At 47.0% G+C, this 16,759-nt stretch overlaps 1 protein-coding gene across 1 annotated transcript; it reads left to right on the top strand.

The window, feature by feature from the left end:
- Positions 1-9,854: 9,854 nt before the first annotated feature.
- LOC104352966 (keratin, type I cytoskeletal 19) lies at positions 9,855-14,923 on the top strand. The gene is made up of 8 exons (XM_009959420.2): positions 9,855-10,304; positions 11,916-11,998; positions 12,340-12,496; positions 12,754-12,915; positions 13,067-13,192; positions 13,322-13,542; positions 14,342-14,370; positions 14,892-14,923. Exons 1-8 carry the CDS (start codon positions 9,855-9,857, stop codon positions 14,921-14,923), a joined length of 1,260 nt encoding a protein of 419 aa, XP_009957722.1.
- The last annotated feature ends 1,836 nt before the right edge of the window (positions 14,924-16,759 follow it).

Below are 16,759 nucleotides of genomic sequence, written 5' to 3'. Positions count from 1 at the left end.
CAGGTGATGTCTGGATAAAATATTGGAGGTGAACGAGTACATTCACATTAAACTCAAGAGTGACACCTATAGGGAAGAAAAAAGAACGGGCGAGACCCTTTCTCACAGCGTACATTGCAAGGGAAGTGCAAGTAGTTGACTTGCCAGTTCAGCAGCTGAACTGAAACAACCAGGATTCATTAACCCCAAAATTCCACTAAAATTTTGTCAGATCAAAAACATTTTCCTTTGGTCACTGAGTGAGAAATCAATCGTATTCAGGCAGCCCTCTCTCCCAATTTTTAGGTGAGGCTCTACCTAACCCTGTTCAACAAAAGCACAGGATCAGCTCAGGAAACGAGTGACGAGTACGCAGAGAGGTTCTCCTTGGAACAGGATCGTTCCTCCTGACGTGTTGGAAGACCTGGGCTCAGGTCTTTTATCTGGTGGTTCAGAATGAAGGCAGTGTGTTCCCTCAGGCAGTATTCCTGGCTCCATGGCCGCGCAGTGCTCTGGGCGGAGGATGGCAGGCTGGAGGCAAGCTTCAATCTTTCTCACTAAAACTGTTCCACTTCACGTAACACACTTACATTATTTGGGCTTGACAGAGGAAGAAAAATTGGTGAAATATCTCAGTCATTTAAAACTCACAAATCTGTATTTCAGTCTTTGATTTGCAGTGGGCTGAGAAAGCAGCTGAGCAGGGTCTCCCACATACCAGGTGAGTGATTCAGCTGCTGCCCTGTAACAAACACGGGTGGGTCTCACAAGCCCTCACTGCTCTCTGAGCCACACACAAATCACTAACATTTTTTATCCTGTCAAACAGCTTTGCACTTTCACATTGGTGTGCTAACAGGTTCGGGTCAGGTAGAAGATCACCATCTCGGATAACAATGTATTATTTTAAAAGGCATCAAACTGTCTACTCTTGGCAATCCAAGGCCGAATTCTCAGCACAGCAGGAAAAAGAGATGAGTCAGGGAAACAACGTCCCTAGAAAACAAAGGAGTTTTGTAAAGTCAAAGCAAAAATTCCTCTGCGTTGAGTCACAGAAGGACTCTCACCCTCCTGTGTAAGTTAGCACAGACTGTGTTCTACCTTGTGCTGCTTTTCACTTCTCGTATCAACCAGTGCTGCCCACCTCAAAAATAAAGTCTAAAACTCAGCATCAGCCAGTTATAATGCACTAGGGGATGAAATACCTTGTTTGGCCACAGTTGAAACAAAAGGAACGTTTCTGATCCCAGAAGGGAGCCAATCTGTCCCAGGCTGCCTGTCAGGACCCTTCCGATCTCCTGCTTCCCTCCTGCTCTCTCTTAAGCGGGAAAGGGGAGAAACCGGGGAGAAACCTCCGTGCTGGCCGCGCTGCCCACAGCCCCTGCAGAGCCTTTGGCGGGTAACGGACTGGGGTGCGCCCAGCGCCGAGCTGAGCTGAGCCCAGCCCACCCGCCTCTGGCTTCCTCCGACTTTGCTGGTGCAGTCACTGTGCAGGACTCACCAGAGCGTAATTTGCCCATCCCAACATCACAGCCCGTCCAAAGAGGACGGGGCGAGCTGAAATGAGCCTACACCTGCAGCGTCAGGACTAGGAGCACCGTGCCCTGCTCTCGGGTGGTTCAGCACGGTGCGGGGCCTCTGCCTGCCCCCCGCAGGGGTGTCTCCTGCAGCCCGGTCCAAGGGACCGGCTGTCTCTGAAGCTTCTGTTGACAGCGCAGCACCCCGGCCCACGCCGCGTGGCGGTTCGCCCGGCATCCTCTAGTGGCAAATGCAGAAAACACACAATAGGGCTTGTGACAGAAACTGTCCAGTACAGTCCCAAAATTAAATTCAAGCCTCAGACCTTGGAAACGGTTAGGTCAAGGAAAGAACAGCTTAAATAATTATAAAATCAATACATTTTTCACAGGGGTAGCATTGTAATACCAGAGGCGGTAATAAACAAAATTAATAGACAGTAAAAAGGTTAGAAATTCATTCATTGTGAAGGACAGGGAAGAGAAAGAGAGGAAGTAACTGTTTCAAATAATTCTGGCCGAAGATTTGGAGGTAATTCCGTATGAAATCAGCAAATTCAGATTAAGTCAAACCTCCTGGACTGTTCTTGCATGCGTTTAATTAGCACTGAAGTTGTTTTGTCTCTCAGCTCATTTAGCAGCAACAGCGGCTGCCACAGGCAGACAGGGAGCCTGGTATTGCCAGGTGGAGAGGAGAAGAATTTTATTAAGAACACGGTTCAAGGGAGCGGGGCTGTGTTTAAAACCCAGGCCTGCAGGGGGAACTGTGGAGATACCGACATTTTGTACCGTCACTGGTTCCAAAGGCAGCCGAAGGTATTGTGCATTATCATCCTTGGGTGTGTGTGATGATTAATTCTGGAAATTAATCATCTCCACCTGCATAATATAACATTTTCAGGGGGTTAGATGGAGACGAGAGGGGGAAATAGCCTGGTAGAGAAGAATCCAAAGCGAGAACCAGAAACGAGTGGACTGAATCCTCTGCAGGGCTTCGTGCAGGATCAGGACTAGCACGTACCTGCAGGGTCTAGACCATAGCAAACGTTTCGTTTGCCGAGGCAGCTGTCAGGCTCGGAGGGGTACACCAGCCCGCGGCTTTGTGCCCGCTCTGCCCAGGCTCTGCGCCCTTGGCTCCAGGGAAGAGGTGCCACCGAGGCAGCGCCGGCGCGGGCAGCCTGGCCAGGCTCTGCGCCGCAGCCGGCCTGTTGCGAGGTGGGCTTCCCTCTTGGCCCCACCGCTGTCTCAGGTAACACAAAGAAAATCTGTGAGTCACTGTGCCTCTGATAAAAAATCAGGTGAAAGGAGCTACCTTTGTGGTGTTTCTCACATTTACCAACCACCATAACAATGAAAAATAACAGCAGTCAAGTCAAGGAAGCACAAAAATTCCTACAGGAGAATCTATTCTTTCTGGATTCAGGTAACGTATTTCTGACAAATGTCACGGAGCGCATAACACCTTGGGGCAGTAATGCCAACTAACTCCTGAATTTCCTCAAGTATCCTCACACGACGACAGACACCAAGGGCAAATGCTCTCTCACGGTTGATCCAGTGAACACGCAATTTCAGGTGCGCTGGAGCTGACTTTCATAACTTATTTAGTACTGCCTAAAGAGGAGCTGTTTATGCACCCTGCAATTATTCCTAATAACCCACTATTCACGAGCCCACGCTCAGAGGTGCACTGCAAAGGCTGGCTGCAGGGAACACCTTTCCACTGGCATGTGCACTCGTGCTTCACCAGCCCTGGCAGCAGTGGATCAAAGGCACTCACAGCCTTACTAATCATCGGGTTTTTAGAACATTTCTAGTCTTAGTTCAGTTCTTTCCCACAATCCGATGTCAGAGTGTCAAAAATTATGGCAGTACTAAAAAGTTCACAGTGATTATACACACGTAAAGATTTTAAACAAATGCTGAGAGCCCCTGTCTTTTGAAAATGCTGGTAGAAATCATGTCATTAGAATCTTACAGTTTTTATGAGTTATCAGAGCTGAATTGATTGCAAAAGAGTGAAAAGGCACTCAGCAAGTATTTCAGTCACCTTGATTTGGTGGTGGTGGTCTGCCCAAAATATCTAGGCACTCGGTGCAGACCTTAGTGTTTAGTTAAAAGAAGATTTAAAGCTGAATACAAGTGTCAAAGGCTGGTGGAAAACCACAGTTCTCAGTTACAGTCAACAGCGCAGACTGCACAGGAGGGTAACCTACCCCACCCACCCCACCCCCAACACTGTGGAATTTGCCTATAAACTGCTTCTTTTTGAAAATGGAGAAAACTGTTGAGAGTAGTTAGAAATACCCTTTTCCTTCCCTAAAGGCATGCGGACAAACCCAGGGCTGCAGTTTCCCCAGGAGCTGATAGCTGCCATGAGAACAAGCTGTTCTCCAAACGCCTCCCAGCAGCAGCTCTTCAAGCCAGCGGCTACAGGACTTGAGCAACACACAGCTTGAGTTTCTCACTGAGCCTAACGGAGACCTGGAGACTCTGAGAATTTATCTCAAGCAAAAACCAGTACGAAACCACCTGTAGGAGCAGAAAAGCTCAAATCCAGCTGACAGGATCCATCAGTAGGGTACAAAGAGAGCTCCTTGTTCTCTAATTCGATCCAGAACCTGTGTTCAGTGCTTGCACGTAAAATCCCTGCCCTTACTGGAAGCCGTGGCTTGTTGCTATGATCAGAATATATTCTTATAAAATTAGCAAAAGAAATAATAATACGTAAGTAGATAAATACAAATACATAAATATATGAGCACACAAACATAAATACAAGTAACACAAATACGCTCTCCAAATGTTTTACAGACATGAACAAAGCAGCTCAGCCCTGTGCTATGAAACCCACCCACTCTGTGTTTCTGGCTTTTGAGTAGGAATTTTCCACGTGGCCTATGGGAAAACACCCTCTGAACAGCTCTGGGCCTCCTTCGGCGTGAATCACCGAGAGCTGCAGCTGACCTGGCAAGTGTTCAGCATCTACCTGGAGCTCTGGAGCCTGGGACAGGTTTAGTCTATTTGGACTTGGCGGTGGCCTCTCCGCTGCTTACTGCCGCTGCCTGCAGCAACCCGACTTTTGGAACACATCCTCTCATCAGTCAGATGTTTGACTCTCAGTTTCCAGCCCCATCGTACCTTGCTGAGATTCACCAGCCAGATAACAGGCTAAAGGAAGTGTAAAAACACAGCCAGCGCCTTGTCTCTCACACATCAGGGCTTGGTGTCCTACCGATCCTTGCTTCCCACCAAATTTTTGTTCATGCTATAAGAAAATCTATTTTATTTTCCTATCTCAGGTACTTCACTCCCTGAAGTGCATTATCATTATCGTTCTGGACTGACAGAGAAGTCAAGAGTTTAAAGCTATCTACGTTTCTATGGAAACAGAGACAATAATGAGGTATTTCCAAAAGCACACACCACATCCAGTTTCAAGTATTTGCCAAGTATTTAGACTGCTCCCAGTTATTTAAGTGCTTGAGTTCTTAATGATCTTTTATGTATTTTCCTTATACTAATCTATTCAAATATTATACAAATATTGAGAAATTAAATTCTGTGTCCCAGTATCCCAAAAAAGCCTGTAGCTGAACAGGAATCTGTATCTTTCAAGTTCAGCTCGAATCACTGCATCATTGTTTCTTTTCTGTCATGAAGGTACTGGACCCCTGGATAAAAATAAGTTGTCCTGCGTCTTACTCTCGTCATTGCTTTAAAAACTGAACACTTACATGACCTTATTTCTCATCTCTTTCAATGCAGAAATTGGGGCACTCATGTGCATTTCTCTTCACCAAATCACATGCCCCCTACTTTGCAAAAATACTAATTTTGAGGAAGTCAACAGCGTTGCTCTCTGCTCTCATCGACCCTCTTTTTACACTGTTAGCAGCTAGGTGTGCATGTGCCTGGACCTGCCTTTTCAGCATGTAAACATCCTTGTCTCCGGATCTGCTGGCACATTCGGTGAGCATTGGCAACGCAAGGTTTGTGAGGATTTTTTAAAAATGATTAATGATGGGATATAAAAGCAAGAAAGCTAAGAATTGTACCTTAGGCAGACATTCAAACCAGCCAATTCAGTACCAGCTGCAGATCAGCTCTTGTTATCATCAGTTCTTCCCACAAGGAAGTTTAATGAAAAAATAGAAAATTTCACGTTCCAACTAAAGAGATTCAAATGGTTTATGCCTATGACCTTCAACAGGAGAGAAAAACATTCAAAGCTGTGATTTTAAGAGGCCATGTGACATGATCAGTAGGGTGGGGTGGCCAAAGTTTTGATGAGCAAGAGATGAAGTCCAAGAATGTGCCTACAGAAGAGCCACGAAGCACATTCTGTGTGCCCAGGCCAACCTCATGAAGTTTAACAAGGCCAAGGGCGAGGTCCTGCCCCTGGGTCGGGGCAATCCCACGCACAGACACAGGCTGGGGGATGAGCGGGTTGAGAGCAGCCCTGGGGAGAAGGACTTGGGGGTGCTGGGGGATGAAAAGCTGGGCATGAGCCAGCAGTGTGCGCTCAGAGCCAGAGAGCAAATCGCCTCCTGGGCTGCACCCAGAGCAGCGGGGCAGCAGGGCGAGGGAGGGGATTCTGCTCCTCTGCTCTGCCCTGGTGAGACTCCCCCTGGTGAGACCCCCTCTGCAGGGCTGCCTCCAGCTCGGGGGCCCCCAGCGTAAGAAAGACATGGAGTGAGTCCAGAGGAGGGCTCCAAGATGGTCAGAGGGTTGGAACACCTTTCCTACAAGGACAGGCTGAGAGCGTTGGGCTTGTTCAGCCTGGAAAGGAGAAGGCTCTGGGCAGACCTTCTAGCGGCCTTCCAGGACCTGCAGGGGCCTACAAGAAGGCTGGGGAGGGACTTTTTACAAGGGCCTGCAGTGACAGGACGAGGGGTGATGGTTGGAAGCTGGGAGAGGGCAGGTTTAGACTAGATATAAGGAAGAAGTTCTTCACCCTGAGGGTGGTGAGACACTGGCACAGGTTGCCTAAGGAAGCTGTGGATGCTCCGTCCCTGGCAGCGTTCAAGGCCAGGCTGGATGGAGTCTTGAGCAACCTGGGCTAGTGGGAGGTGTCCCTGCTATGGCAGGGGGTTGGAACTGGGTGATCTTTGAGGTGCCTTCCAACCCAAACCTGTGGTTCTATGGTTTTCACTGATGGAAGCAGAGGGAGAAATGAAGAATTATCAGAAGGGACAAACACTTTAAGATTTAAAAGGCAAATTCAGAATAATAACCTGACTTTGCTCATTCGTCCACAGAAGCACCCGTGGAATTGCAGACACCAATAAAGTAGGTTGAATCGCTCACAGAGTTAATTTAATGCAGTTGCCGTAGCAATCCCTGGAAGCAAACGTAGCAGCACGTGAGCAGAGTGAAATATATGCCAGTGTCACGCAAGAGCAATAAAAATGGTTTACAGGACACTTCATTCAAATACCCCCAAACAATATGAACAATTTTATAAAGCAGTAGTGACGAGTAAAGCAGAGCAGAGAAAGGTAAAGCAGAACAAGGTCTCGGCCAGGACTTGGGCGCAGGCTGTTTCCGCCAGGCTGCTGGATGACTTCACTTGAACAAACGTGTCTCCCTCACCCTCAGATAAGCTGCAGATAAAGGAAATTCCCTTTGTTGACTATTCCTTGTATTGCCTTGAGGGAAAATCTGACCCTGAAATAAATTAGATTTATTGTAGTGGGAGAAAAAAAGACCTACGCAGAATGATAAAAGCACCTTCTTTCCTGAGCACATGCTTTGCCACACTAAAGGCTTTTCCAGGCATTTAAGTACATGTTATCACCTTCAGGGAGTCCCAACATTGAGAGATGGAAACTTAAAAGAAAACTAAAACCCTTCTGGAAACTTAGGATGCAGTTTTAGTAAAAATGCTGCAGGAGGGACAGATTTGCACGAGGGCACTAGACGCTCACGATGTATTTGGTGGTACAAATAAGATCAAATAGTTACCCCATTTGGCAGCGTCTCCCCAGCTTTTCCTCTCCTGCCACTTTCAGATGTCCTTCCAAGCTGCCATGAACAACTGCAGTTCATTCTTTGGGAAATTTTTCCCCGTACATGAAGCAAACCTAACCTGCCCTCAGGACATCATCGATGTTCTAACAGTGTTAACACGTGATGACTGCTGCTTCTACCCAAGGGGCTTCAGAGAGAGGCCTTCCAGAGCCCCATTTTCATGAACTGGAACATAAAATATTACACAGCATTATAAATGTGCATTTTATTTTGCAAAACCCAAAAATACACTGCTTTGAGGTCCTGACAAGGGAGTCAGGGAATGATGAAGCAGTACCTAGAGGGAAGGCTGTTTCTCCCTCTTTGCAGCAGGACACAAACCAGAATACACCAGTATTTGTTCTCCTTTAAGCTTCTTGCATTTCTGTTCAGTGAAGAAAAGCACATGGACTTAGATTCTTTATGCTCTAACTCTGGACTTTAACAATAAAATAACTGTTCCTCTGCAGCTTGCTTTTTGTCTGCAGGCAGACCGTGACTATTAGTTCACCCATTGAACTGTTCCAGACTTGGAACAGTTACCTGCTGGGCAGGTTTTTCCTACCCAGGGCTGAACAGGACATTCAGAGCTGCAGAAGGAGTGACCAGCGTGCCTTTGGCAGACAGACGTGTCCTCCGTATCTCTCAGGAAAGGCTGTGCAGGTTTACTGCGCAAGTCGGAGAGCTGTCTGAACACAGCAGCCTCCACAGGAAGAAAAGAACTCAGCCGTGGTGGCCCCAGGCTACAGCATCGCAGCCAGGTGAAGTACGGTGCAGGTATTGCACATATCAAGGGATATATTCCGTACCTGGGTCGCTGCAGAATTCCTCTTCCCGATGCAGCCTCCTAATTAGCTGCAGACCAACGGGCTGTTGATACAGGTGCCTTGGCCACCTGCCAGTTGGTGTATTTGTTCTTTTACCCTCCCCGTATTTGCCCTGCAGTTCAACATTTCTCTCTGCACAACGTGAGCACAGCGCTGATGTGTGGTCTAAAATACCTGAGGCTTTTTTTGTGGGTATAGAAAGACTAGACAGGCCCCTGCACAGAGTATACACTTAATTTGGCTTATCTTTAATTCTTTATTTTGCCTTTAAATGGATTTCTTATTGAACCATCATGGCACGTGTCTTGTGCTCCAAGGTTCTGTTTAGTGGAAGCACTTGTAGGTGGCAGAATTCCTGCCCAGGCCTGGTTGCTCCCCGGAAGCCACAAAAGCTGGTAGGCAGCTCACTCCTACTTCCTTCAAAGCAGGTCTCCTGGGGAGCCCCAGAGGTTTGGAGGGAGTGAGGGGTGGCAAGTGAAAGAAAGAGAATGGAAGAGGAGACGTGAGCGTCCCCTCGGTGTTAGGGATGCTCATGGAGGAGTTGGCACTAACAAAAGCAACATTGCTTTTGAAAGTTCATCCTGGATAACAGAGGACTTGAATGTTCTAGAAATCACATTTTCATGAATCTGAAAGACCGGAAGATGAAGTGATCGCATCTCTTTTGTTTACTTCTCTCTTTCAGTAGCAATGGAAGGACTAAAGGTATAATCAGGCACTTGTTTCTGTGGTTGCTCACTCCCCAGGTACTCAGGGAAGTTGAATGCTTATCCCTGCCACAAATCCAGCTATGGTTCCTTCAAAATGATCCTTGGTTTTGTAGAAAACAAAACTGTCTCAGACAAGGCATGTTCTCTGTCAGACCCTCTCTTCGACTGTCAGCCCAAAAGGAACTGAGCAAAGAAAGAAACAGTGAAAAAGTTACTCCTGAAAGAAGAATTTTTCTTGAGGGCAATAAGGAAAACAGAGGGGTGGGAACCTGCTTTGTCGAGGTGCACACATACTGTTCACCATTTGGGCTCCTTTCAAGCTCTGTTATCAGTCTACCAATTACTACCTTAATCCCTCTGGATTAAAGCTCCTTTCCTGAGACTACGGGAAGAAAGTCGTCGTGTGACTTCACTGCGGATGCAGCGTCGGCTGCAGCAGGGCCGGGCGCTCCCAGCTCTTTTGTTCCCCTATAGGCAAACCAGGAGGAGGTTTAGGAAGGCTCCTCTCAGCAGGGCGCTGCCTCCTCCAAATCCCACCTTCTCCTTCAGGAAGCAGCGGCCACGGGGAGGGAACCAGCTCCTGTGCGTGAAGGTATTTGGGAAAGAAACAGCCACTGACCAATGGGCGGAACTGCCGTGTTGGCAGAGGGCTTAAGGCTGATAAATTCCACGGGTCTCAGATAACACTTTCTGGAGACAACTCCCATTGTCGAGGCATAAAAGAGGAGGGGTGGGGGAACAGAGCACACACTCCTGCCTCGGGACCTGCGTGAGCTGCAGCTTGGGCCAGGTCCTTGGCGTTTCTTACCATGGCCAGTTACAGCTTCAGGCAAACGACCTCCTCTGTGGCAGGGGGACCTGGCGGCTCCTCCGTCCGCTTCAGTGGAGGTTCCTTTAGGGCTCCAAGCATCCATGGGGGATCTGGCGGCAGGGGGGTGTCAGTCTCTTCTGCTAGGTTTGTCTCTTCTGGCCTAGGAAGTGGCCTGGGTGGGGGGTATGGAAGTAGTTTCAGCAGCAGCTTTAGCGGTGGCTATGGTGGTGGTTTGGGTGGCGGCGACGGCCTCCTCTCGGGAAATGAAAAGGCAACTATGCAAAGCCTGAACGAACGCCTCGCGTCTTACCTGGACAAAGTGCGTGCCCTGGAAGAGGCAAACTCTGACCTTGAAACTAAAATCCGAGACTGGTACCAAAAACAAGGGCCAGGCCCAAGTCGGGACTACAGTCCTTACTACAAGATTATTGAAGACCTTCGAGACAAGGTAGGTGTTAATATTTCTTAAAAATCATCTCAGATTTGCACTTAAGAAGGAAGCATAAAAACCCAAAGAGAAAAAATTCACTAGGGAAACACCCAGAAGGCATTGCGGTTTATGAGAAGGAGAGGAAGAGGAAAAGGATGGGCGATGATTGGGCGGGGTGGATAAAGAAAATGATCAGTAAGGAATTATCTACTTTTCAAATGTTAGCTAAGAGGATGTATAAAACAGTGAGTCTGAGATGCCTTAGTACTTAATTCTCTGATAATGTTTGCTCTTAACAAAGCATATAAATACATACATACACATATAGAGGGTCATACACACCTACCTGACCAGTTAATGTACATATGACCATTATAAACACAAAGAGAGTCAGGCAATGACAGCAGCCTGCCTGTGTTTCTGACTGTTACCTGCCATACAGCTTGAAAAACTTCAGAGGCACATCCACACAGCTTTCACAGTAAAAATAAAAATGGGTTAAGCACAATTCTGGAAATGTGAAGATAGGAGCCTGAGATTGCATCACTGCACATCTATTTTTCTTTCACATTTCGCTTAAGCTTGGAATTGAAATAAGGGTGCTGAAACATTTGGCTTCTGCAGAAAGGAAGCAGCAGACGTGAAGTAATCAACCCCATCTATAAATGCAGGATTTGCCCCAATAGCCCATGGGTACCTGATAACAGATTACTTTGAGATGGCACACACCCCAGAAAACATAGGTGCTTACTGATTAAGCTATGTAAATAAATGAAAGAAAACTTGAGGTTTAGTTTTCACAGTTCAGCTTGGAGTTCATGACCGCTCCCACGCTGTTTACTTTCCCCTTGCTTCGATGCGTTCACACTCTCTACCGATTTCAAAAACCGAGCTCCAGTGAAGGCAGAACTGGCAATTAGATTTTCTCCTTTCAGCGTTCTTTTCCCTCCTGTCTTTTACTCCCCTTAGCTAGGGGAGAGACAATCTTGTCCAGATGTTTTTGTGGATGCCTTTGGAGTTTTAAAAGTGGCAGGCAAAAAAAGACATACTTTCTAGGTAAAGATTAACAGGGATTACTTCTAAATAAACACAATTTCCTCTAGAGGCTTTCATGATACATTAGAAGAATCAATAAACACTATCCTGGATATTTTAGGAAATAAAAATGTGCTCAAAGCCTATACAAATGCAATACAAACCCATACTGTTCACAAAACACTGACATGTCCTTTATATTAAAGTCACACAGACCTTGCCATCACTTCCCGCTGTGAAGGAAATGAGTGACGAGAACAAATTCTGCCAAGAGGGGTCTGCAGACTTTGCTCCCTTTGCCTCTCTCAGGAAATAGGTTTCTTGCCTCAGTCCTAAAACATCACCTGCCCCCTGGCTGACCAAAGCCCTCTCCCTCTAAGACAGCACTTAGTTTTGTCTCCCTGTGGGACTTCATGTGCCAGACAAGAGCAAGAGGACCTAGCCACAAGTGACAATCATGGCAAAAGTACTGCGATAAATCTGTGCCATGCATTTCCTACAGACCATTGATACTTCCATTTGGTGCAGCTACAGATCAGGAAAGAAGATAACGTAGTTGTTTCAGCCCCAGCAATGAGCTCTCATTGTTTGTAGATCCTTGATGCCACTATCGACAACTCGAAGATTGTCTTGCAGATTGACAATGCCAGGCTGGCTGCTGACGACTTCAAAACCAAGTGAGTAATTTCTGAAAGGAAAAAGCTCTCTTGAGCAGGCAAAATCCCTGTTGAGCCAAAGGGACTGGCTGGGAAAAAAGAAAGGGACGCCTATAAAACCTCTGTGTGAACACTAGTTTGATCCTGTCGTTGTAGTTCAGCCCTTTATGTATCTGCTGAAAGTACCATCTGCACCACAGACAATTGTATATCATGTAAAAAACGTGGAGAAAAGTTTAACGCTGGACAACATTTGCTACATCACGAATCCTACAAAACCAGATACATTTATAGCAAATAGTGTGTTTCACGGCGGGCTGGCTTAATCAGCTAACCTGACCCGTTCTGCTTGCTTTTTTAAGGTTTGACACAGAGCAGGCTCTTCGCATGAGCGTGGAGGCTGACATCAACGGCCTGCGCAGGGTCCTGGATGAGCTGACCCTGGCTAGAACAGACCTGGAGCTGCAGATTGAAAACTTAAAGGAGGAGCTGGCCTACCTGAAGAAAAACCATGAGGAGGTAAAACAACACTGAGAAACACATCTGAAAGTGCCATTAGAAACAGAGCGTGTGGAAATGCAGAGTGCCTCGGGACTGCCCTGGGCTCTCCAACAGTGAGGAGCAGATTCTGTGGAGACTGGGAAACTAAAGATACCCCCTGCACGTGTTTCAGGGGAGTCAGTCAGAGTTAGCCCCTGAAGAAAGAATGGAAGGTTCGTGATGTTTTCAGTTTGTGATCGTACCCTCTTTTGTCTTCCTCTGCCCTGTCCACACAGGAAGTGAGTGCCCTGGGAGGGCAAGTAGCCGGCCAGGTCAATGTTGAACTGGACTCTGCTCCAGGCATTGACCTGTCCAAGATTCTGGCTGATATGAGAGACCAGTATGAACACATGGCTGAGAAGAACAGGAAGGATGTTGAGGCCTGGTTCCACAACAAGGTAGAAAAAACTCCAAACGGTACAAATACTAACCAAAAAAAATGCATGAAAGGAAGAAAACAATGACTAAAACACACAGCAAGCTGCTGTGAAAGCCTTATGACCTCTCCTCAGAGGCCCCATATTTGTCCTGTAATGTTTTCCGTTTCAGACTGAAGAGCTGAACCGTGAAGTAGCTGTCAATACTGAGCAACTGCAGAGCAGCAAGTCCGAAGTCACTGACCTGAGACGCAGCCTCCAAGGGCTGGAAATAGAACTGCAGTCCCAGATCAGCATGGTATGTTAACATTTGCACTGCATGACCCCCCCTGCCCCGCAAAATGGGCACGTATCCCCCTCCCCACAAAGAGTCTTGCATCTGTCAGCAACCTTTTCGTGGTTTCCCCTCCAACCTCTCTGCTCGCAGAAAGCCGCGCTGGAGAACACCTTGGCAGACACGGAAGGGCGCTACGGTGCCCAGCTGGCGCAGATCCAGGGCCTGATCAGCAGCGTCGAGGCGCAGCTGGCGGAGCTCCGAGCTGACCTCGAGCGTCAGAACAGCGAATACAAGATCCTCATGGGTATCAAGACTCAGCTGGAGCAAGAGATCGCTACTTACCGACAGCTCCTGGAAGGCCAGGAGTCCCAGTAAGTAACGCTGCTCACTGCAGAAACCCCTTGTGCTCGGCCCCATAAAGTCTGACCGTGCCGCGGTGCTCATTGCCACAGCACCACAGTGAACACAACTTCAAATACTCCTGAGGTTCTAAAATTTTTAACAAATCCCTTTTTCTGGACCGTGGCAGAGCTAGAAAATTTACGATTCTGATTTACATTAAGTGAGCACCTCAGCGTTTCTGAACAAGAAGGCAAACTGACAAGCAGTGCAGGAGGTTAAATGTAACTAACCCTTAGTTGCTCACATCCAGGAAACACGGCGTAGTTAGCAACATTTACAGAATATAAGGATTAACACCAAATTCCCATAAACTTCCTGTTACCAGTTAAACAGCTCTTGCCTCAGAGGAATCAGAGTAGAAGAAAATATTCTGAAGAGAAGTGAAGGCAGATAAGCTGGCTGTTTTCAGACAGCCATTGAGTGGAGCTCCCACATGGGAGCACAGCTGTCTGTCATTTCACACAGAGCCTCAGGGAGGAAAAAATCCCGTTGCCTCGAACAAAAAAAATGAGGTAGAAGTTGAAAGGTTTTGATTTCCTCTATTCCTTCTTTCCATAATTGTCTTTTCCCACTGCAATTGTTTAAATACACATTTCCCACAAAAATTCCCTCTCCTGAGCTGAGAGGGAGAGCAAGGAGATGACCACCTCTTCTCTGACTATACACAAAATGTACCTGGTTGATAGAGAATTTGCTTTCATACATCTCATCTCATGCAGCATTTGATGTGTTACCTCTCCTTTCAACTGCTCTCTCTTTGTTCTGCAGGATGTTTGGCTCCCTTTCCGGAACCGCGGGTAAGAATTCCTTCTCTTTCAGGAAACCTTTAGGAGTCGAAGAAGTTTTATTTTCTAGAAGGAAATACACATCTGTCATGGTAGTTGTGTCCGTTCTGGAGACTGGGCTGCTCCACTGATTTGTGTCACAGAAAAAATCTGATAAGTAACAAATGATGACTCTGGCTAGAATTTAACAAATTTCAGTCATTAAAAGATGTTCGACATCAGAAAGAAATCTCAGACTCTGCTACAGTAAAGGCTAAGTAAAGTTCAAAATGCTTAGTCATTCCCCCAAATGAAAGGATATAAGAAATTTAAGCTTGGTGGAATTGTTTGAACATGCAAGGAAAACTTGCCTTGAGCTTTTAAAGGTCAGCTGTACTGTAAAAGTGATGTATGATACAAGTCAATGCTACGAAGAAAACTTCTGAGAAAAGAGAATTGGAGACAAGACATAGAGCAAGCTCCGTGCCCACTGCAGAGCAGTCCCGTGTGTTATGCTTAAGTAATCGCTGTTCTTTCTCTCCGTATTATTGCAGACAAAAGAGACAAGCTGGCAGATGGAAAATAGTACTGCAAGTCCTCCAAATGTCCTCTTCAAAATGAGAAAAAGCAGACAACACACAGGAATTGAAACGGAGAGGAATCACTCTAAACTGCTGGAAATTACTATACTAAAGCACAGAAAATTCTTGGGCACGCAAAGTTTAGGTAGATTCATCCATTTAGTGGTGAATAATTTGTGAATTGGGTTAGCTTTTCAATTACTTCGAGTTCTTTCGTGTACTGAATTGCTGTATCTACTCTAATAAAAATGATCTTCTTGCAGTCTCAACTTCTTTTGAGTTACTGTGGTATTGTTACTGAAGTTTGGCTTTAATCGGGCAGGAGATAGCTAGCCAGCCTCCCCACAGGTCCCTGCTCACTGAGCTGCTGGGTGCCTGGGGCTCTCCATCTCAGATGCCTTCTAGCTCCTCTCGCTGGCAGGAGCTCTGAACATGGAGGCAATGGCATCCTCAGCCCCTCAGAGTGGGGAATACAAAAGTGCCATGTTTCTAAGTACAACGGCTGTGCACTCCGAAGAGCAGTAGCAGTGAGATCTTAAGTGATTCTGGAAAGAAGCAAGAGCTGGGAGACATTTTGTCAGGGTGAACCATACAGCTGTTAAAATGGCTTGAAGGTAACTCCCTCAGGAACAAACAGGAGTGAGAAACAGCGGTGAGATTTCTTCACTCCCTTTCCCAGTTCATAGACCTAACAAACCTTTAGCACCAATCTTAGCCATCTTCACTCTCATGCCATTGAAAGGACATCACCCCAGCCGAAATCCCAAATGTCATTGCTTTTAGGTCAGGCCCCCAGAAATCAGTAATTTCATTTCCAACCATCTCTCTGCAAGCTTACAGCCAAGGAAACTTCTCAGGGCTTGTGCTAAAAGAAAATCATGGCTAGAGCCTGTCCCGTTCCCACCTCCCACTATTACAACAGGCACACAGCTCGTCAGCTCAGGGGGAAGTTGAACCAACAGCGTGCCCAGACTGGAAGCACCCCACCACTGCACTCCCCCAGAGCACATCATCCTGCAGCCTGTGTTTCAGGGAGGCATCATCAAATCCTTCAGCACTTCTCTCCTTGGACTGGGGAGGGAACAATTAGTTCACAACTAGATGCTCATAGCAGATCAACGGAGCGTTTGCAGAGCAGGGAGCACCCCAAAGCTACGGACCTCCTCTGTCGAGGCTGGGCAACCCTCTTCACTCAAGAGGTGCTGGTGCTCGCTTGTGGTTCAGCAGTGACTCAGGCGACCTGTCAACATCAGCTGTCAAGTACTGACACAGACAATCCCAGCTCACCTCTGGAAATCCAACCCAATAGCATCAGGCAGTGGCTTCCTTACAACAGGGAAAAAACGTGACAGGAAAGAAAAACAGACACGAAAAGTAAGAATCAGCAAAGAGATACAGAGAAGAGGACAAGATGGGAAGAACAGGGGGACTAAGGGGCTCTGGTGGAACCAAGCACAGAACCGAAGGGAGCAGTGGCATGAGAAGCACTGGCATACACGAGATGCACGTGGTTCTTCAGCAGCTCCCCCGTTTCTACGGCATCCGCTTTTGGAAGGGCAAGGAGAAGGCGGCTCTTGGGCATCAAATGCCCCTGTACAGGCTGCTCCCGAGTGCTGACACGCTGTCTAACAAACGCGTTGTACCAAATTTATCCCCTACAACAGTTAGACCTGGAATCCCTCCCAGAAGAAAGAACAAACAACTCCAGGTCTTTTTTAACCTTAACTCCCATTCCCTGAGAACAAGTTCTTGTGACAAAACCAGTCACAGTATGAGATTACTGGTGCAGATTTCTTGTGTCCTATAGCTGAAATGTGCAAGTCCAACAAGAAATTCTCATG

This window comes from Leptosomus discolor, chromosome 25 (assembly GCF_034619465.1).
Source record: "Leptosomus discolor isolate bLepDis1 chromosome 25, bLepDis1.hap2, whole genome shotgun sequence".
In the NCBI taxonomy this organism is placed as follows: domain Eukaryota; kingdom Metazoa; phylum Chordata; class Aves; order Leptosomiformes; family Leptosomidae; genus Leptosomus; species Leptosomus discolor.
The sequence above is the reverse complement of the archived record's forward strand: the minus strand, read 5'-3'. Positions and strand labels throughout refer to the sequence as shown.

Excerpts from the sequence above, each read along its gene's own strand:
- LOC104352966 (XM_009959420.2), top strand. The coding sequence starts at position 9,855 with ATGGCCAGTTACAGCTTCAGGCAAACGACCTCCTCTGTGGCAGGGGGA. Across the intron at positions 10,305-11,915 it reads TTGAAGACCTTCGAGACAAG|ATCCTTGATGCCACTATCGA; the intron begins GTAGGTGTTAAT and ends CATTGTTTGTAG. Across the intron at positions 11,999-12,339 it reads GCTGACGACTTCAAAACCAA|GTTTGACACAGAGCAGGCTC; the intron begins GTGAGTAATTTC and ends TGCTTTTTTAAG.